The sequence below is a fragment of the Hypanus sabinus genome, chromosome 13, assembly GCF_030144855.1.
Source record: "Hypanus sabinus isolate sHypSab1 chromosome 13, sHypSab1.hap1, whole genome shotgun sequence".
Lineage (NCBI taxonomy): Eukaryota > Metazoa > Chordata > Chondrichthyes > Myliobatiformes > Dasyatidae > Hypanus > Hypanus sabinus.
The window spans coordinates 109,674,222-109,697,551 of record NC_082718.1 but is presented as its reverse complement, the minus strand read 5'-3'; the positions used below and the strand labels follow the sequence as shown (position 1 = coordinate 109,697,551).

Below are 23,330 nucleotides of genomic sequence, written 5' to 3'. Positions count from 1 at the left end.
CAGTGTGCTTGCAATCCTTGTCCTGCTGAAAGATGAACTTATTCTTCAGTTTAAGCTTTCTGACAGAGGCCAGCAGTTTTTTAATCCAGAATTTCTCTGTATTTACAATTGTAAGAAAGTTTATGAACTCTTTGCAATTACCTAGTTTCCTGAATTACTTTTAAAATGTGGTCTGATCTTCATCCAAGTCACAATAATAAACAAATACAATCTGCCTAAATAACACACAAAATAATTGTACTTTTCATGTCTTTGTTGAACACGGTGTTTAATCATTTTCAGTCTAGGCTAGAAAAAGTATGTGCACCCTTGTACTTAATAACTGGTAGAACCTCCTTTAGCAGCAACAACCACCACCAAACATTTCCAGTAGCTGCTGATCAGACTTGCACAATGGCAAGGACTTTTAAACAACACACACAAAATGCTGGTGGAACATAGCAGGCCAAGCAGCATCTATAGGGAGAAGCGCTGTTGATGTTTCGGGCTGAGACCCTTCGTCAGGACTAACTTAAAGGAAAGATTCTAAGAGATTTGAAAGTAGGAGGGGGAGGGGGAAATGCGAAATGATAGGAGAAGACCGGAGGGGGTGGGATGAAACTAAGAGCTGGAAAGGTGACTGGCAAAAGTGATACAGAGCTGGAGAAGGGAAAGGATCATGGGACGGGAGGCCTCAGGAGAAAGAAAAGGGAAGAGGAGCACCAGAGGGAGATGGAAAATAGGCAGAGTGATGAGCAGAGAGAGAGAAAAAACAAACAACTAAATATGTCAGAGAAGGTGAAAGAAGGGGAGGAGGCGCATTAACAGATGTTAGAGAAGTCAATGTTCATGCCATCAGGTTGGAGGCTACCCAGCCGGTATATAAGGTGTTGTTCCTCCAACCTGAGTGTGGCTTCATCTTGACAGTAGAGGAGAGCAAGGATAAACATATCAGAATGGGAATGGGACATGGAATTAAAATGTGTGGCCACTGGGAGATCCTGCTTTCTCTGGCAGTCAGAGCGTCGGTGTTCAGCGAAACGGCAAGGACTTTTACATCATTTCTTCATTCAAAACTGTTTTAGTTCATTTGTACTTCTGGGATAACTTATATGAGCAGCACTCTTCAGGTCAGCATCTCAATTGGGTTAAGGTCTGGACTCTGACTTGGCCATTCTAAAACACAAATTTTCTTATTTTTAAACCAATCTGTTGTTGATTTACTCTTGCGTTTCAGATCATTGTCTTATGGCGTCATCTAACTTCTATGAAGCTTCAGGTGATGGACCACTACCCTGGCATTCCACTGTAAAATGTCTTGATACAATTTTAAATTCATTGTTCCCTCAATGATTGCAAGCTGGTCAGGCCCTAAGGTAACAATGCAGCCCCAAACCATGATGCTCCTTCCACATGCTTCACTGTTGGGATGAGGTTTTGGTGTTGTGTGCAGTGCCCTTTTTCCTCCAAACATAGGAGTGTATGTTTCTGCCAAAAAGTTTCACTTTTGTTTCACTGGGATAATGTTGGCCAGACAACATTATCCCAAAAGTATTGTGGAACATCCAGGTCGTCTTTTGCAAACTTGAGACGTGCAGCAATATTTTATTTAGAGAGCAGTAGGTTCCTGCATGGTGTCCTTCCTTGAACACCATTCCTGTTCAATGCTTTTCTTATAGTGGACATATGAACACAGACTTTAGCAAGTTCTACAGATCTTTTGCTCTTAACCCTTGGGTAATTTTTCACTACTTTCAGCATTGCATGTTGTGCTTTTGGTGTGATCTTTGCAAAGCACCTACAGCTAGGGAGAGTGTCAATAGTACTAAATTTCTACCATTTGTAGACAATTTCTCTTACTGTGGACTGATGAATACTGGGGTCTTTAGAAATGCTTTTGCAGCCTTTTCCAGATTTATGTATCTCTACAATTCATCTTCTAAGGTTCCCCGAAAGTTGTTTTGATTGCGGCATGGTGCACATAAACAGATCTTTATTGAGAAGATCTGGCCCTTTTAGTAACCTGACTTTATGTGTCTTTTTTTTTAAACAGGGCAGGGCACCTCGACAACACACACCTCCAATCTCAGCTCTTTGATTGGAACACCTGACTCCAAACTGCTTTTGTAGAAGGCATAACCCCAAAAGGTTCACATAACCAAGTCTTTTTGAACCAAGACTGTGATTGTTTAAATGGTATACTAAGTATTGATGAGAAGTAGTACAATTGTTTGTGTGTTACTAGTTGAGGCAGATTGTGCTTGTCTATTATTGCGACTTAGATGAAGATCAGATGACATTTTATGAGTAATAAATGCAGAAAATCAGGTCATTGCAAAGGGTTCACAAATGTTTTCTTGCAACTGTGGTAGCACTCATTTTCCCATCAACTCTGACCAGATTTCCAGTCTCTGCTGCTGGAAGGCAACCCATAGCTCCACCATACAGTAGGGATGGTGTAATCTGGTGAATGCACAGCATGTTAGATTTACACCACACATACCACTAAAAAAAGCATTTCCTTACCCATAAAGATTTTGCAAAGCATCACTTAAAAGATACTGTAAAGATTGTACAGTCAGCCCTCCTTATCCACGGGTTCTGCATGCACGGATTCCACCAAATGCAGATCAGGAAAACCCAGAAGTTCTCTCTCCAGCACTCGTTGTTTGAGCATTGCTCACCTTGTGTCTCATTTGGTCGCTACTTTGTTTCTATGAAAAAATGGTTCCTAAAAAGCAATTAAGTGGTCAAAGCAATTCCTCAAAGGCTAAGAGGGAGCGTAAGGTGTTCTCACTGAGAAAGTATTTGAAAAGTGGTTTGTCGTTTGCTGAAGTGGGCTGTAAGGTTGGTAAGAACAAATTGAGAATTCGCACAATAAAGCAGAAAAAAAGCTGAAATTCATGTTAGTCTTAGTGCTGCCCCTACAACGGCAAAAATGGCGCCTCTGATTCATGATAAAGTGCTTGCAAAGACTAAAAGTATTAAGTATGTGGCTAGAAGACATGTCACAGAAGCATATAATGGCAAAATTATACGTGAGAAAGCACTTAGTCTCTATGACCATTACTGTGACGGGGTTGAGGAGAGTGAGAGGAAAGAGCTTAAGGCTTGTAAGGGATGGCTATGTAAAGCGCTACAGCCTCAAGGACGTAAAGATCACGGGAGAATTGGCATCGGCTAATGCCGAGGCTGCAGCAGTGTTCCCAGAGGAGCTCAAGAAACTCATAGAAGAGAAAGGCTACCTTCCAGAGCAAGTCTTCAATTGTGATGAAATGGGGTTGTTCTGGAAGACTCGTAACTACATCCATAAAAATGCCCAGCAGGACACAGGGTTCAAGGCCTGGAAAGATCGCCTTACTCTGGTGCTGTGTGGCAATGAAGTCCGTCACACAATCAAGCCAGGACTTGTCTACCAAGCAAACAATCCCCAGGCCCTTTAAGAACAAAAACAAAAATTGCCTACCCGTGTTCTGGCAACACAAGAAGGCTTGGGTGACGGCAATCTTTATCTTGGAATGGTTCACCAGTGCTTCATTCCTTAAATGAAGAAATACCTCGAAGAAAGGGCTGCCATTCAAGGTTCTCCTTGTAATTGACAATGCTCCTGACCACCCCCAATCTCTCTGCTTCGTCGACGATAATGTGGAAGTGATGTTCCTGCCTCCTAACACTACGTTAGTGCTGCAGCCACTTGATCAAGGCATCATCAAGTCTATTAAGGAGACTTACCTGCCCCCCCCCCCCAAACCTTTGGGAGGATTCGTGCTGCCCTTGGTATTAACCCTGACTGAGCATCATGGATTTATGGAAGAAATTCACAACTGCAGATGCAATTGTGCTTATTGCAGAGACTGTAGACGCCATAAAGCCTGAGACAGTCAATGTATGTCGGAACCCATTATGGAGTGAGACAGTCAGTGATTTCAGGGGCTTCCCCACTATTGATGCAGAAGTCAGGGATATCTTGAATGTTGTAAGGGAAATTGGTGGGGAAGGCTACTCTGACATGATTGAGGACGACGTTGAGGAACACAGAGAGAAACCCTTACCGACAAGGAACTCGAAGATCTGCTGAAATCCTCTACAGAAGATGATGATGATAATGCAGAAGATTTAGAGGAGGCAGAGCCATCAATTTGGACACTTGAAAAATTTGCAGCGCTTTTTCAACAGGTGCATGTGTTAAAGGATATGATCCTCAACTATGATCCTCCTATGGAACAAAGCCTCTGTGTCACTCGAGGGATAACAACATGCCTACAACCACTGCAAGATTTGTTTGATGATGCAAAGAAAAAGGAACAGCTTCCTATAACAATGTTCTTAACTAAAGCATCTGCAATTCTGAAGACTTGACGTTCAATGCTTGAAGATCCTCAGCCCTCAACCTCCACAGTTCCTGACTTTAGTATTATTGAGCCTCCTCCAAAGTGTCCTTATTCCCTAAACAAGTCAATATAACAACTATTTACATAGCTTTTCTATTGTATTAGGTGTTACAAGTACTGTAATCTAGAGATGATTAGAAGTATTACTCCTTGTTTGAGCATTGTTCGCCTTGTGTCTCATACGTTTGCTACTTGTGTTGTGAGCGAGGAACATATACAGACTTTTTTTCTTGTCATTATTCCCTAAACATTACAGTATAACAACTATTTACATAGCACATAGGTATTATAGGTAATCTAGAGATGATTTAAAGTATACGGGAGGATGTGCATAGGATATATGCAAATACTACGCCATTTTATAAGAGATTTGAGCATCCACAGGAGGTCCCAGAACCAATCCTTTGCGGATAAGGAAGGTTGACTGTAGTCCGATAACACCAAAGTGGAATTCTGGCCTCAACACTTAGCGGTACGTGTGGCGCAAATCTAATACTATGCATTAACCAAGGTAACAGGAATGCTGCTAAATACAAAAAGATCCTTGATTTTAAAAAAACCTGCCAGAAAGCTTCTATTGGGGAGGAAGTTCATCTTTCAGCAGGACAAGGACCCAAAGCACACTGCCAGAGTAATCATGGAGAGGCTTGGAGTTAATGTCCTTGAGTGGCTCAGTCAGAGAACTGACCTCTAGCAAGACCCCAAGATTGCCAGCCACTACCACTTCCCAACTAAACTGGCATAGCTGAGCTATTTTGTGAGGAGGACAATCTTGTTACATCACATTGTGTACAGCTAATAGAGATTTAAAAAAGACTACTGGCAGTGATAGCTGTGACCAGTGGTTCAACTACATACTGAGCAAAAGGGTACATATATTTTTTAAACTTCTGACATTTCAGTTTCTGAATTTTTAGCTTTTCATGCTTTACAATCTTCTTTGTATTTTGGACCCTACTGTGAAAAAAGGAAAGTGAGATTCACAAATAAGAACTCTCAGTTAAATTGATCAAAATCCCTGGCTGTAATAATCATTTGTGTTAACAAAGGGTTGGAAATGAATACTTTTTCAAGGCACTGCCTATCCCTACATGAGTATTGTGAAATTTGAGACTCATGCATCAACATGCAGTAATGACTAAGCTTACAGTGATTTCCCATTTACACTCTAGTACTGGACATATCATAGAATCCAGTGGTAGAGAACGACTTCCAGCAATACTTGTCAGAATATTTCTCACTGAATCCAACCCAGATCATCCCAAGGCTAAGCAAACAACTGGTTCTGTGGAAAGGAGTGGCTACAAGTAAAATCGCTCAAGTAATTTAAATACTTATAACCATATAACAATCACAGCACGGAAACAGGCCATCTCGGCCCTCCTAGTCCGTGCCGAACTCTTAATCTCACCTAGTCCCACCTACCCGCACTCAGCCCATAACCCTCCACTCCTTTCCTGTCCATATACCTGTCCAATTTTATCTTAAATGACACAACTGAACTGGCCTCTACTACTTCCACAGGAAGCTCATTCCACACAGCTATCACTCTCTGAGTAAAGAAATACCCCATCGTGTTTCCCTTAAACTTCTGCCCACTAACTCTTGTTTGAATCTCCCCTACTCTCAAAGGAAACAACCTATTCACGTCAACTCTATCTATCCCTCTCAAAATTTTAAATACCTTGATCAAATCCCCCCTCAACCTTCTACGCTCCAATGAATAGAGACCTAACTTGTTCAACCTTTCTCTGTAACTTAAGTGCTTAAACCCAGGTAACATCCTAGTAAATCGTCTCTGCACTCTCTGTAATTTATTGATATCTTTCCTATAATTCGGCGACCAGAACTGGACACAATATTCCAAATTTGGCCTCACCAATGCCTTGTACAATTTTAACATTACATCCCAACTTCTGTACTTAATGCTTTAATTTATAAAGGCCAGCATTCCAAAAGCCTTCTTCACCACCCTATCCACATGATACTCCACCTTCAGGGAACTATGCACTGTTATTCCTAGATCTCTCTGTTCCTCTACATTCCTCAATGCCCTACCATTTACCCTGTATGTTCTATTTGGATTATTCCTGCCAAAATGTAGAACCTCACACTTCTCAGCATTAAACTCCATCTGCCAACATTCAGCCCATTCTTCTAACCGGCATAAATCTCCCTGCAAGCTTTGAAAACCCACCTCATTATCCACAACACCTCCTACCTTAGTATCATCGGCATACTTACTAATCCAATTTACCACCCCATCATCCAGATCATTTATGTATATTACAAACAACATTGGGCCCAAAACAGATCCCTGAGGCACCCCGCTAGTCACCGGCCTCCATCCCGATAAACAATTATCCACCACTACTCTGGCATCTCCCATCTAGCCACTGTTGAATCCATTTTATTACTCCAGCATTAATACCTAACAACTGAACCTTCTTAACTAACCTTCCATGTGGAACTTTGTCAAAGGCTTTGCTGAAGTCCATATAGACTACATCCACTGCCTTACCCTCGTCAACATTCCTCGTAACTTCTTCAAAAAATTCAATAAGGTTTGTCAAACATGACCTTCCACGCACAAATCCATGCTGGCTACTCCTAATCAGATCCTGTCTATCCAGATAATTATTAATACTATCTCTAAGAATACTTTCCATTAATTTATCCACCACTGATGTCAAACTGACAGGTCTATAATTGCTAGGCTTACTTCTAGAACCCTTTTTAAACAATGGAACCACATGAGCAATACGCCAATCCTCCGGCACAATCCCCGTTTCTAATGACATCTTAAAGATCTCCGTCAGAGCTCCTGCTATTTCTATACAAACTTCCCTCAAGGTCCTGGGGAATATCCTGTCAGGACCCGGAGATTTATCCACTTTTAAATTTCTTAAAAGCGCCAGTACTTCCACCTCTTTAATTGTCATGGGCTCCATAACTTCCTTACTTGTTTCCCACACCTTACACAATTCAATATCCTTCTCCCTAGTGAATACCGAAGAGAAGAAATCGTTCAAAATCTCTCCCATCTCCCTCGGCTCCACACATAGCTGACCACTCTGATTCTCTAAGGGGCCAATTTTATCCCTCACTATCCTCTTGCTTTTAATATAACTGTAGAAACCTTTCGGATTTACTTTCACCTTATTTGCCAAACCAACCTCGTATCTTCTTTTAGCTTTTCTAATCTCTTTCTTAAGATTCCTTTTACATTCTTTATATTCCTCGAGCAATTCCTTTACTCCATACTGCCTATATCTATTGCAGACATCCCTCTTTTTCCAGACCAAATTTCTAATATCCCTTGAAAACCATGGTGCTTTCAAACCTTTAACCTTTCCTTTCAACCTAACAGGAACATAAAGATTCTGTACCCTCATAATTTCACCCTTAAATGACCTCCATTTCTCTATTACATCCTTCCCATAAAACAACTTGACCCAATCCACTCTCTCCAAATCCCTTCGCATCTCCTCAAAGTTAGCCTTTCTCCAATCAAAAATCTCAACTCTAGGTCCTGTCCTGTCCTTCTCCATAATTATATTGAAGCTAATGCTATTGTGATCACTGGACCCGAAGTGCTCCCCGACTCATACATCTGTCAGCTGACCTATCGCATTCCCTAACAGGAGATCCAACACTGCCCCATCTATACTTCTGAATTAATATTTTAAGTATTTGTTGTTTTTGGGTGTTCTAGATTTTTTTAAAAGAATTTTATATTTTTAATTGGTTTTAAATGTTTTTGTTTATTTCCAAAGCCACAAGTTCATATACATTCAATTGTTTGATAGTTTTCAATGCTACAGGCATGGCATAATTGGTATCAAAGGTCCTGTTAGCATTTGAGGAGTGGAGGCTCTGTATACATTGAGACTTTTCCAATTAGATTGGTGCAAGCACTTGATAATACATTCACTGTATGTGCAGATGTAACAACAAAATTCCAGGTCCATTACCCTGGTTCTCCCACTCTGACATTCAAGCTAATCTTCTCTTACTTCATTTGATCCACTAACTACTCCATTATCATTTGTCAGTTACTCTCTCTTTACAGTTTGCCACATAACATCATTTTTTTTTAATCTCCCCTTCTTCTCTCTGCATCTTAAACCCTTTCTCAGCTGAAACATCAACATTCTCCCTCTTGATATACACTGACTGTTATCTGTTGAGTATTTCCATCATTTTATAATGCCAGTACCCTGAAACATTAATTCCATATATACACTGCCTCATCAGCTGAGTATTTCTAGCATTTTCTGTTTATACTCACCTCAGTAAATAAGACGTCTCCAAAAGGAATATAGTTATAACTAAATTGCGTAATTTTGCTTGTTGAAAACCAGTACAAATATAAGATTAACAAAGTTAACCAAAAGTATCCCTCTTAAATCCCCAACCATGAAGTCACCTACAAGACCAAACTAGGATACAAAATGAAAAATTTGTTTAAATTAAGCAAAATTGAACTCCATTAACATCAAACAATCACAGCTTTGAGAAAGCCAAAAATTCATGTATCATTACTATGTCCAGTAATAACTTTAACAGTGAGCAAAGACCTCTACTGGAATGCAATTGATTATGTACCTTTATCTTTAAAGTTGTTTAGGTATCATTCACTATCAGGGAGAAAGAGGTACGTTTATTTTTCAAAATTATATAGTAGTGTGCTTTTAGACCTCTCACAGAAGTACAGCAGGCAAAACTGCTGCCATTTATCCAGTAACCTAGGGTCATTCGTGGTCTCAAATGCTGTTTACGTGGAGCTTGCCTGTATTCCCTATGACCAGGTAGATATCCCTAATGCTCAATTTTTTCCCACATCCCAGAGATATGCACAAGGTTAATTGACCACTATACATTGTTCCTAATGTTCAAGAGTGCAAGGAGAATCAGGAAGAGCCAACAGGAATAAGAGAAAATGTTGCAGGGAAGTAAGAGGGAGATTGGGACTGATGGGAATGCTCAGAGTTGGCACAAACTTCATGGATCAAATGGAGTAGAAGGTCTCAATTTCTACTTTGTAGGGAAATACGAAATAACATTTGAAAAAAGTGAGTTAGTTTCTTTCCAAAGAGCAAGCACCAAAATTGAGTCCACAGAATGGTGGCTCAAACATCATCAGTAAACTTCATGTCTGTTCACAGCGACTGATAGTGTAAAACCATTTGTATGGCTTTTTCAAGAAACAACAAACTGGATTATTTATTGATCAAATTTTCTCTGTGCGGTACAATTCCATAATTTTAAAATGTTCTAGTTATAAGTATCAGCAGTAAAAGCAAACTAACAAATATTTCCCTTAAAACAACAAACTTGAACAACCTAAATTCCTCAATACCAAACACAGATAAACAATGTCATTTTTGAAATTGATGATAATTCTATTAGGTTTATAAATTAAATGTACTATTGACTAGATCCAACAAACAAGAAAATAAGAAATAACAACAGGCCATCTGGCTGACGAGCCTGCTCCACCATTCAGAAGATCATGGCTGATCTGGCTGTGGACACATCTCCACCTACCTGCCTTTTTCCCATAACCCTTAATTCCCCAACTATGCACAGATATATCCAACCTTGTCTTAAATATATTTACTGAGGTAGCCTCTGTTGCTTCATCGGGCTTGTTTATTGAATAAGCTTATAGTAAATTAATTTCAAAGAAAGTTCACTCAAAAAGACACCAAAGCCCTTTCTTTGAGTTGCAAAAGTCAGAAGTCGAGAATTGACACAAATTTGACATGGGATTGGAATTCAAATTCTCTTTGGTGAATTCAACTCCCAATTTGCAGAATGCTCAGTTCATTGTATACACTATCATCTTGCAAACATGTGGGAAGAAATAACAGGAAAACAAAATCTCCAGCCATTTATCTCAGGTCTTTTGGGAAAACAAGATATTTGAAGGCACTACCAAGCACATCTTTTCCTCCCCCCCCTTCTGCTTTCCACAGGGAACGCTCCCTACGGGACTCCCTTGTCCATTCTCCCCCCCCCCAACCCTTCCCACCGATCTCCCTCCTGGCACTTATCCTTTCAAACAGAACAAGTGCTACACCTGCCCTTAAACTTCCTCCTTCACCACCATTCAGTGTCCCAGACAGTCCTTCTCGGTGAGGCAACACTTCACGAGTGAGTCGGCTAGTGTGGTATACAGTGCTTCCAGTGTGGCATTTTATATATTGGTGAGACCCGACTCAGACGGGGAGACCATTTTGCTGAACACCTACGCTCTGTCCGCCAGAGAAAGCAGGATCTCCCAGTGGCCACGCATTTTAATTCCACATCCCATTCCCATTCTGATATGTCTATCCATGGCCTCCTCTACTGTCAAGATGAAGTCACACTCAGGTTGGAGGAACAACATCTTATATACAAGCTGGGTAGCCTCAAACTTGATGGCATGAACATTGACTTCTCTAACTTCTGTTAATGCCCCTCCTCCTTTAGCTTTTTTCTTCCTTTTTTTTCTCTCTTTCTGCCCATCACTGCCTGTTCTCCATCTCCCTCTGTTGCTCCTCTCCCCCTTTCTTTCTCCCGAGGCCTCCCATCCCATGATCCTTTCCTTTCTCTAGCTCTGTATTCCTTTTTGCCAATCACCTTTCCTGCTCTCAGCTTCACCCCACCTCCTCCGGTCTTCTATCATTTCGCATTCCCCCCCCCCCCCCCACCATTTTCAAATCTCTTACTATCTTTCCTTTCAGTTAGTCTTGACAAAGGGTCTCGGCCTGATACATCAACAGTGCTTCTCCCTATAGATGCTACCTGGCCTGCTGTGTTCCACCAGCATTTTGTGTGTGTTAGCATCTGCAGATTTCATCGTGTTTGATATTTGAAGGCATTACCTTTCGGCAAATCCCCTAGATTTTCCAAAAAAGACAGTGAGTCACACAGGAATTGGAGGAATATATCACTATTATTATTCAAACCAGTGCATTTTTGGCACAATACAATAACTTTTATCATTAATTAATTTATGCAACTGCTGAATAAAAGAGATTGGGACAAAGTATTTTGTACTGATTCAACATGCTTCCCATTTGATCATGAAGGGATTAATAAAACCAGAAGGAATTAATCAGTGCAATTTTGGCCTTGTATATTAAATACCTATATTAATTACCCATCTTTATTACTGACACAGCAAACAAAGTTTCCGAAGTCTGTATTTCAACCCACTATTAATAAATGCATACTTCAAGATGGCAGATAGTAGTCTTTTATTGCCAGAACTTAAATATCTTGACCCTTGGTGTAAAATTAAGACAACTATGAACAGCAACATGAGGTAGCTTTTAAAGATTTAATAAGGACAGTTCTGTCTGGGGAAAGACAGATTTATGACCTAACAGCTATGTGACACTTGAATTTATAAATAACTTTTGTCATAGAATTCCTAGATGTGCAGACAATTCTAAACAGGAGACAGCAGATAACTTGATAACAAGCAGCAGTTAATCTCTTCACAACAATCAATAGCTGTTCTCAACAAGTGGAAAGTGTCCAAATTACTTTCATTCAAAATGGAAATTGCAGACCTTAATTAGCCCCTGGCAATGCCACTCTGGATTAAACAGAAGTTGCTTAGAATTTAGTAGCTCCTTTTAAGTAAGGATGCGTACTTAAATAGAAGACATAACACAGAAGAAATTGACATTAACTATTTCATTGATTTTAATTCCATTGTTTACAAGTTTGTAATAATTAAGTATTGAGAGCCTAAATTAATTAAGGGTCTCTTGATTTTAACTACCATCAATAGTATGGAAAAAGGATTTCCTTGGTTTGCAATGCTTAGGAATTTATATGCAATTAATTACAGGAAGGTTTCTAACGGCAACTGTACAGCCTTGTTTGGTAGGCTGTCAGATAATAATCTGTGGTGTAATTCACTGAGTACTTACAGACTGAAATTATAAGAAGTCTGTCCTGAGAGCTGTATTTTTTTTAAACTGGAACAAGTAATTCCTAAACTGGACTCAACTGTTTGCATATCCCAAATGGTTAAGATGCATTGAGCTATCAGAACGTGAGTTATACATTAAAATGCAGTTTTATATTATAAATTATAATACCCTGCTTAAGTTAATTCCTACTGAATCCTCAACACACTTTTATAATGATCATGCTTAAAAACTCTATAGACAACGTGAATCATTATTTACTTCCAAACTTGATTAAATTAGGTGCCCAAAGAAATTAAGAATGAAAGACACCTATTTTGCCAAGAGCCACTGAATTTGGAAGGAGAAGCTCCTGGTTGACCAGGAATAGTTGACACTAAAAGCTTTTATAAATTGCTGCTACTCTTTTTATTGTTCAATTTAACAGGTTAAGAAATGACTTCCAAAATTAAATTAAAAAATGTACATAACTAGAAATTAAAATCAAATCCAATATTCATCCAGTATAAAGAAATGAAACCTCTTACGGTTAGTACAGACAGATGATGTACAACTCCCCAAGAGAGAACAAGATTAACCACAATCCATTACATTCTGAGGTCTTCTGGACGTGCATCACATGAAGTTTACCAGCAGGGAAAATAAACTAATACCACAAATCTATCAGATTTGTCTCTCACTTGATGCAATCCTCAAGTCATTCTATTACATTTAAGTCAACCTTACATTTAGCATGGAGATCCAACACTCATCCTTTGACAGAATACTTATCTCCTTAAAAAACTAAATTGACATATTTTCATCTTCTTTCACTTCCATCAGGACTGCAGCAGATGTCATTAGAAAGAAATAATTAGATAATACTAATGGGTCAGAGGCAAAAATCATGTCCCAGTATAAATACAGAGCTAGTTCATCCTAGTTAGAAGATATATTTAAATACATGATAATCACATCCTAATTCAAGGCACAATGTTCACAGCTAAGTTCAAAGATTCTACAACCAGACACAAAGACCCAAAAGTATATTTCCAAGTATATTTCAACACTAATGATATTAATTAATTTTAAACGGAAATTCTAACAGTATTCATACATCTACAGTACTGTGCAAAAGGCTTAGGCACGTGTGAAAAAATTCTGTAAAGCAAAGATGCTTTCAAAAATAATGAAAAGGTTTCTAAATATCAAAATGTAGCGGTGTGCTACAAGCAGCGCTAAAATTACGACACGGAGTCGGTAACTGCAGTCGAAGGAAAAACTTTATTCGAAAACTTCAGCCTCACTATTAAGCCACTGTCAACCGGCCCCCCATGGCGAAGAGGCTCCAAAGCTCTGTGCTCGCAAACCCCCGTAGGCTATCTAATTGTGAGTCGGTTCGGATACGCTAGGAAATGAGGCGCTACAAAAACATGTTACTATAAAGAACAGTAAAAAAAAACTAAGTCAAATCAATATTTTGTGAACCCACCCTTTGCCTTTAAAACTTCACCAATTCACCTGGTATACTGTCATACAGTTTTATATGAAAATCAGCTGGTTGTTCCAAGCATCTTGGAGAATTTGCCACAGTTCTTCTGCAGACTTCAGTTGTTTCACTTGCTTCTGTCTCTTTAGATAATCCTGTACACACTCGATGATGTTAAGATCAAGGCTCTATGGAGGCCATACCATTGTTGCAGAACCCTGTCCTTTGTTTTCCACTGAAGGTAGCCCTTTATGAATTTGGCCGTATGTTTGGAGTCAATGTTCTGCTGCAGAATGAAATTGGGACCAAACAGATGCCCCCCTGACAGTATTGCGTGACGGATGAGAACCTGCTTGTACTTCTCAGCAATGAGGATTCCATTAATTCTGACCAGTTCACCAACTCCATTTGGAGAAATGCAGCCACAAATTTCCAGGGAACCTCCACCGTGCTACCCGTTGGCTGCAGACACTCATCCATATAGCATTTTCCAGGTCATGAATGGACAAACTGCCTCTTGTTTGAGCCAAAATTTTCAAATTTTGACTTGTCAGTCTAGAGCACTTACTGCCATTGCTCAACTTGGCTTTGTTTCCACTTCGGAGGAATAGCTGATGGCATCAACCCTTCCATGAAGATCATTTCTGAAAGGTTTGTAAAGGCTGGAGAGGAGTTCCAGTTGGGTTCTTGGGTTCCAGTGGTTTCTGTGAATTCAGAACAGACAGCAGTGCTGGACTTCTGATTTAGAAGGGACATCAGTTTGATGTATCTCTTGTCTACTGCACTGTTTCTGTGGCTGACCACTCTATTTCTGCTCCACAACCTTACCCATTTCTCTGGCCTTCTTCAGAAAAGCTTGGAAAGCACATCTTGAAACTGCTACCTGCTACGAAATTGCTGCTTGGGAGAGACTTTGTTGATGCTGGATGACCACTTTGTGTCTTATTGCTATGCTCACTCTTGCCATGGTATAAGAATTGATGATTTGAAGGTTAAATTGTCACATCTGCCACATCCTCACCTTTCATCCTAGTTGTCCTTTGCCCAGTTTGATTCCTTCTATACCCGTTTCTATTTCTATTAATCAGATTAGCTCATAACTTATGTCAATGATCATTAGGACCTGTTTGTTATCTTTGTTTAATCATCCACTGGGTTATATACCCAAAAAGTAAATAAATTTTTATTTGAAAAGTGGTCTAATACCCAATATGTTACTTTAAGGAAATACAAACATTTCTCTGTAGCATTTAACTTTTTAGAAAATGAATGTTTGGAAATCTAAAATTTCTCTTTTCTACTGCCACACTAATGCAGAGACAAAACATAAACATCTAAAATAAAATTTATATTAAAAAATCTAGGTGCCTAAGACTTTTGGATAGTACTGTATGACAGAAGTTTCTAAAAGGATATATTCAAAGAATCTCTTATTACATTTGTTACACGTGAATAACTTTACCATACAGAGTTTTGTTTTGTGCCTTTAACTGCTGAGATAAATAAACATCTTCACTGAAGGAATTAATTTTCCTTTTTACCAACAAAGCAAGCACTGTGTAGTAGAATCAAAAGTAAAAGCTGAAAAATTCAACCAACACAGACCAAGATTCTTTCTTGCTAGTAGACTTGTCTGACCAATCCCTGGAATGTGACCCTTTATGTGAAATTTGTGCAATACCAGGAATACAACAAGTAGGTTCTGACATGAGTGAAACAATAAAGGTTTATTTCACCCCAGTTACAAGATACGTGAATAAGCTCTCCAATATGGAAAGCATACTTTGAACTTTTTTCTTCTTGTAAGAACCACAATTATCCCATAATTTTATATGCTGCCTTTTGAAAATATGATACAATGCTTAAAGAGGATGAGAAGCAATTGGCAACCCTCATCCTGTTGATCCATTGAAACAATAGTGCTGGTGCTTCTCAGCTCGTGATCTGGGTTCCATCCTGACCTCTTGTCCATTTATGTGGGGATATGCAAGTTCTCCCTGTGACTAAATTGGTTTTCCCCAGGCACTCTCACTTTCAGAAGGCATCTTGGAAACAAGCAGGATGGAAAGGGATGGAATTTCTGGCTGCTGGCATCTTCTGTCAAGTACATTCCTGTATACCTTCTCTTCCCCCACCATTCCCCCCGCCCCAAAACCCACTACACTCAGGGACTGGGTTGAGCTAGGAGTGTTGAGCTCACCGATCACATAGTTTGGCTGGTAACTGCTCTTACCAGGCCTGCCCACTCTCCTATCACAGCTGTTTTGCAATCTTCCCCCAAACACAGTTTTCTTTTTCCATTTCTGACACGAACAATTTGGATTGCGTACAGTTCTAAGAAATGAATTCTGTCAAGATGTAGGGAATGCCTGTACAAGGGTGCAGGTGAGTATTTCAAAGTAGATTTATTATGAAGGTACATATATATCACCATATAGAACCCTGAGATTTGTTTTCTTGTGGGCATACTTAATAAATTCACAAAATAATAACCATAATAGAATCAACTAAAGGCAGCGCCTTCACTTAAGAGTGGCCACTTATGAGCTATGTACAGAGGCCATGAAGAGACATCTAATTTTTGGGACAGAGCAGTTTAAAAAAAACCATCTCCCCAGTACTAAATCAGGACAGAAAAAAATGGTAATTGACAAAAATATCAAAAGCAATTAGCAGCTCAAAAAGTGCTCTGACAAAAGATGCCACTGAAGGTTAAGGAAAATAGGTCTATTCCCAACACAACATTTTTCCATCCATGTCCTGCCTAGTGTTCATCATGGTTCTGATAATTTAGGCCACTGTTAACTGGGGATTAAATTTCAGTAAATTAACCTTTATCCCGTTTTATCCACAGTAAACGAAGAAGTGTCCCAATTTGAAACGTTTGAATTATCTTTTCTACTTCATCTCCACGCTCTTCCATATTTATGATTGCAGATCAATTTTATATCGCCAATAAGAGGGAATAATGCAGCCAATAAAAGCCAAATTGGTTATTTCCATAAAACAAGTCATCTAAAATATTTTAAAACAAAACCCTCTCCCAAAACCTTTCAATTTAATGTGGGTTGTTTTATTTTGGTACTCTTAAAATCATTTTCAACTGTGTTTTCCAACTACTTCTTAGCTTCCATCTCATCTTAACTAGGAAGTCCCCTTGCATTTTTACATAAATAATCCTTCACCAGCACTAGACCAAATAGGGCACAGGGCACTCTATTAAATCTACAAAGAACTGTTCATATTTACTAGGTTCCTGTGCAGAATTCATGGTCATGATTCAAAGGGCTGACCGTAAACATTAATGAGAAAATCTGCAAGTAGAGAGTAGTTCCTAAGTGCACTGGCAAGGGAATGCACTTTTTTATATAAAGAGTGGAGAAGGCTGTCACTGCAAATGGTTCTGCTATAAACAGAAGGGTATCTGCTGCACCCAGAAATCAATCTTCAGACCACGAGATTTTGATTCTGTTCGTCACACTGAAGTTACAAAAATAGATTGGTGAAAGAATATCATCCTGCACATTCTTCACTGAAGTTATTAGTTCACTCACCCAGTGAGTTGAATCCTCAATTCAGTAGTAATAATTCAAAACTGGAGGAATGTTCATTGAGAGTTTGATGTATTCTACCGAACATCCAATCCTTCCCACATCAGTAATTTATCCTTCACTCCGACTGTGTTGGATTTATCCCACAACCTCTAATACCACTCACTCAGCCCTTCATGAATTCTGAATTAGTTGGTTAGATATTGTTTGCCTTTTCTGCTTGTATTCTCATTTCTTAAAGTATTATGTTTCACTTTGTAGTGGGTTTAGTTTTCACTTTGTATTGAAATAGGTCTTACTTTTCTTATTTTTGACAAGAATCTTTGTAACATAATTAATTTTGGTCCTGAAACTGTCACCCACTATTCTGTGACTGCTGTCCTGTGATGGGTCTTGGCCCAAATCATTTTATTCCTCTCCATTTGTTTGAGTTCCTCTGACATTTTACTCTGGATTTCCACCATCTGCAGAATGCCTTGTGTTTATCTACCTTAGTTTTGGTTTAACATTCACATTAATAGTTGGAATTGTCGCATAGTATTATAGGGAAAACAATTCAAAGTATTCTCGGAAGAACGTTTCTAGCTCAGTATGATCTCATGCCAAAATCTAGAGTGGTCAAGGTAAGGATTGTCAGTGAAGTATAGAATTACAGTAGTACTGTCCAGATCCTGAAATTCATGTGAATGAGCAGGTTTCAGTGAGACTGTTGATCACTTGAAGAAAACACTGTCACAAATTTGATGTGTCAAACAGCATATCCTATGATTCTCTATTGTACATAACAGTTCCTTGTACTATCCCTCTCCTAGGACAAGATTACAGCAGAGAAGGCAATTGAGGAACTGAGACTACACAGCCTTCTGGAGTACAGTATTCCACAGATTCACCATCCTCTGTATGAAGAAGTCTCTCATCCAATTCTACATAGCTAAGCCTTTATTCTGAGATTTATGAACACAGGAATTCAAGACTTCTCAGCTAGGGGCAACATCCTCTCGCCATCTAGCTATAAGCATTTAGTGATTTTCAATTACATCTCCTCTCAGTCTTCTAACCCCTGGATAACATAGACCAAGTCCAGTCAATCATTCTTAAACAACTATCCATTCCTGTAAACAATCTAGTGAATCTTGATGCACTCTTTCTATGGAAGGTATATCCTTTTTTAGAAGATCAACACGCACATAATATTCAAAGTGAGATCTCACCAAGGCTGTGTATGTTTACCTGCAAGCAAAATGACATGTTTTCTTCTGTATTGAAATCACGTTCTATTAAATGACAACATATTATTTACCTTAACATCTGTACCAACAGCAAAACTCAAACTCCTGCCATTTAAATAATACTCTGCTTTTCTGTTAAGTGCAGTAGATGGATAATTTTACATTTTACCATATTACATTCCAACTACTTTTGTAGAAACACCAATTCTCACCAATTTTCTATTTTCACCTCCCCGCTTTAAATATTGGTCATATCCTATTTTCCAATCCAGAACAATTGCAAGGTATATACCTTGGATATAACCAATATTTAAAGCAGGGAGGTGAAAATAGGAAATCAGTACAGTTAGCAGATTATAAGTAATAAGAAAATGCTGGAATCCATCATGAACGACGGAGAAAGACAACACTTTTGGGAAAGAACAAAATGGTACGATTAAGCAGAATCAGCAAGAATTTATAAAAGGAGTATCATGTTTGATTAATCTACTGGAATCGGTGTAGATAAGGAGGAAGCAATGGTTGTGCTGTATTTCAATTTCCACATGGCTTTTAATGAAGTTCCGCACAGGAGGTTTACCATCAGGGTGAGAACCCATGATGGAGGTGTAAGTAAAATGACAACATCAATTGAGAATTAGTGTTTCTACAAAAGTAGCTGGAATGTAATATGGTAAAATGTAAAATTATTCATCTACTGCACTTAACAGAAAAGCAGGACCATTTCTTTCAAAACTCTGGTATGTAGATCATTAGCCTCTTAGGATTTATCAGCTTTTAGTCTTATCCACTTCACTCATAGCTTTTTATAACTAATAATTAATTATTTCCTTCAGTACCACAATTTCAGTAGACTCTTGATTCCCTAGTACTTCGGACAAATTTTTTCTGCCCTCTTCCATGAAGAAAAGCACAATCTATGTCACTAAAACAGATTATCTGATTACACAGTCAATGAGCAACAATTGTGCATAACTGTTTTTTTTGGTCTTGTGCAGGAGCGACAAACCTTCATGGTGTGACATTGACTGAAAATCACTTTAATGCCCAAAGGAAATATACAATTGGCCTAGTCCAGTATTCTAAAAATAAGCAAGGCCTTTTATATAAAAACAGTATCAATTTTGTTCTTGATAAAACAAAGAGTATTTCCAAAAAGATTTGAAGTTGTAAAAATTGTGAGTAAAGCCTGCATCAAAACCTGCCCCAATGCAACTCCAAAGGGATAGGATAGGACAACAGAGAACTAAAAATCAAATTCAGATTTGTGATCTGAACAGTACTTTTTTGAGTGGAAATTATGAAGTCAACAAATATTAGGCAGAGGAAGCATTTCTTTTTGAACAAATCTACAACTGAAATTCAAAAATATTTAACAAATTTTTGTTGATTTGATCCCTAGGGATGGGCCAGGTAACATAACAGTTTTCCAAACTCTAAATTTCCATTCAGTCTCTCTTTCTAGTACATTGTGGATCCCACCAACTAATCCACCAATCATGCAGAGACATTAGTGAACTCAAATGTGCAGCTATTTACTTGTACAGCTTGCCATACATTCTGAAAAATGCTAAATACAACTATGAACATTTTAACAGTATAAAATTCAGTTGATGTGCTGAAATGATCAATAGTTAATAAGTTAAGCATATTTTTATTAAAGATATATTGCAAAATCACAAAACGGGCACAGCATGGAAGGAGGCTATTCAGCCTATCACAATGATGGCAGCAACCTGCAAAAGCAAACCAATTAGTTCCACTCCACTGGCCTTTCCCTAAAGTTTTGCACTGCTCCTCTCGCCCACCCTTTTCAAGAACTTAGCCAAATCTCTTCAACACAATGAACCTTCCACTGGGAAAACAACTCAGATCTGTCTACTTACTGTATAAAAAGTCAGTAAAGAGGAAGAATTGAGCGTTATTGCCACATATACATTGAAACATATGGTAAAACGTGCCATTTGCATTAATGACCAACACAGTCTGAGAATTTGCTACAGGCTGTCCTCAAGGGTTGCAATGCTTCTGGCACCAACATATAATGGCCACAACTTACTAACCCAAACCTGTACGTCTTTGGAATGTGGGAGGAAACCCATGTAGTCACAGGGAGAACGTACAAAAGTCCTACAGACAGCAGTGGGAAATGAATCCCAGTCACTGGTGCTGTAAAGGTTTACACTACCATGCTGTACCTTTTGGTTATTTTGCCATCATTCCAAGTCCTCTGGCTCTCAGCTCTACATCCAGTGGGAATAATCTCTAACAATTACCCTTCATATCTTCATCGGATTCCCCTCAACCTGTTTAAAGTAGACCAAGACTACCTTGTCTGTCTCTACAACCAATTCAAGTCTGCCAAGTCCATGAATCATTTGACAGCCTTGTTCACTTTAACATTCCTCTCAAACCCAATGTGTCTCAATAACTGGGTCTTGAGGTTACAATGTATTACATTTTGGTTTCCTCTTGGGCTGTACTCTAAACTGAAATTATCTGTTCTGATCTGTAAAACATCTCCTTCCTGAAGGCAAAAGGAATGAGTAGTATGGGACAGAAATATATTTGATGCCTGGAGATATGAGTAATAATCACCATGGCAGGTTACATCGACTACACGTTAAACAAATGCGCTGTACACCCTGACACCAACAACATATATTCCAAAACAAATACTGGCTTGTAACATGGGAGAGTCATACACATTATGGAAATAAACTATCTGTGGAAATGCAGACACCAAAGGAATCTGCCCACGCCTGTGAAAAAATTAGATTATGGAAAATTTACGCCAGGGGCTATGGATTCTGGTTATCTTTTAAAACGGGACAGTTTTGCAATGCTTCATTTATCCTGTGAAATATTAAATTCACACACAATCAACGATTACCTCCCACGATTATAAATCAAATGAATCGTTTCTAGTAACCCACAAATATCAAATTCCTACTGGTCAATCACTACATAAAATCTTTATTCCTTCTGATTTACCCTCCCTCCCAATCAACCCACTCGTCTCATAGACAGCTATTTAGATCGTTATTCTAGTCGGCAAGTAATCAAATCATGACTCTCCTGTAAGGCAGTTAACAACAAATCATACTAATCCCCACAACCCCACAGGACCGTCAACTTTCACGCGAACTCCCACAACCTGCAAGACCGACCGAGAATGTTGCCCTTCCTCGCAGAGATCTCCACTCCTTGGTAGTCCCAGGTCGCCCCACTAATCCAGATCCTGAAAGGGATAATTTCCCCCACCCAACCCCCTACATGAGCATTAAGATTTAATCGGATCACCAGAACCCGCCCCGGGCTGATCTTCTGGAGACAGGGAAAGTTTGTTGCCCAGAGTTCGGGTTCCTTGCGATCAAACAACGCTTACAGCCCTGGGGACTCCAAACAAACAGGAAAACTTTTCAAGATCCTTCAAACAAACTTCCAGCGGCGCTGACCCGGGACGAGGAACGGGGGGAGGGGGTGGGAGCCGCTAAACCCGGTGAGTGAGCTCGCCTCCCTTAGCCGTCGCCGCCGACCTCACACCCACCGGAGCCCTCAGCCGCTCACCGGCCTGCCTCGTTCGCCCACCGGGCCGGGCAACGGCCTGCCAGGTACTGGTAACCAGGACTACCTCCTCGGCCTGCCTGGCAACTGGTGCTGGGTGCGGTTGCCGGGGCTCGAGGGGATACCCAGCTCCCCCCCAGCTGACCTGTGTCCCAGCCCGCCCAATCTCACCGTCCGCGTCAGCATCCCTTACCCAGGTCGTCCATGTTCCGACAGCAAGTGGCCGAGCCCGGCGGGACCGAGCTGCTGAGGCCGGCGCGGACGCTCTCCGACAGGCAGCGGTCGAGTGAGGCGGCCCAGCGCTCGTCTGGCGAGGAGGAGAGGAGAGGGGAGGGGTGGGGGCGAGCGGGGAGGTGGGACTCCCAGTCACGCGCGGGCACGGGAAGGGGCGGGGAGCGCGCGCCCACAGCCGGAGGGACGTAGCGGTAGCGGGCAGCTGCCTGCCAGTGTGTCCGCTGCTCGGTGCTGCCCGGCCCGCCGCATTCCTCCTGGGCACCGCGTCAGGTGGCACGGCTCCGTCAGCTCAGGCATAAAGTGTGCCACCACCAGGACGTTCCGTCTGCCGGGCATCACATCTATTATTTCTCGCAGGGATCACGCCCACTCTTCACCTCCTTCAGGCAGCGTGGAAACAACCCCTTGGCCCATCATTCTGCCCTCACCACCAATCACTAATCCCATGTTAAACTTTCTATTCAACTCCTCCCAGATCTTACCACTCTCCAACGCAATAAGGACAATTTACAGTGGCAATTCATCTGTACATCTTTGGGATGTGGAAGGAGACTGGTACATCTGGAGGAAACCCACAACACTGGGAGAAAGAGCAAACTCCACACAATTTACCCTAAACGCCCCTCAACATGACCATCACACCCAAAACTTACCATGGGATTCAAATCCACTAATGACAAGGGTACCATGTCCACCTGTCATTCACTACACACGCCACCATTCACCATGAGAAATAGACCCATGTCTACCTTGCATCAGATTATCACATCTGCTATTCACTGTGGCCACCACATCAAACCCTCATCATCAACATTAAGCAAGGACATCTGATAAGGCCCAGGGTCTGAGGATGGAAAACAAACTGTGTTCATCTCTGTTACCCCATGCCAATTAAAGCATCAAAGCCCAGTGTTCAGTGCTGTCTGCCTGTATTTCTTCTGCGCCCCTCTCTTCTCACTACTACCATTAGATGGGATGTG

General features: G+C 40.2%; 1 protein-coding gene across 2 annotated transcripts in view; it reads right to left on the bottom strand.

Annotated features, from left to right (window-relative positions):
* The window catches only part of LOC132404285 (paxillin-like), a 185,303-nt gene extending 162,835 nt beyond the window's left edge, over positions 1-22,468 (bottom strand). For both annotated transcript variants that reach the window (XM_059988454.1, XM_059988455.1), the window contains exon 1: positions 22,310-22,468. In XM_059988454.1, coding sequence (XP_059844437.1) covers positions 22,310-22,322 — 13 coding nt within the window. In that variant the 5' untranslated portion in view covers positions 22,323-22,468. The remainder of the gene's footprint in view (positions 1-22,309) is intronic.
* Between the last annotated feature and the right edge of the window lie 862 nt (positions 22,469-23,330).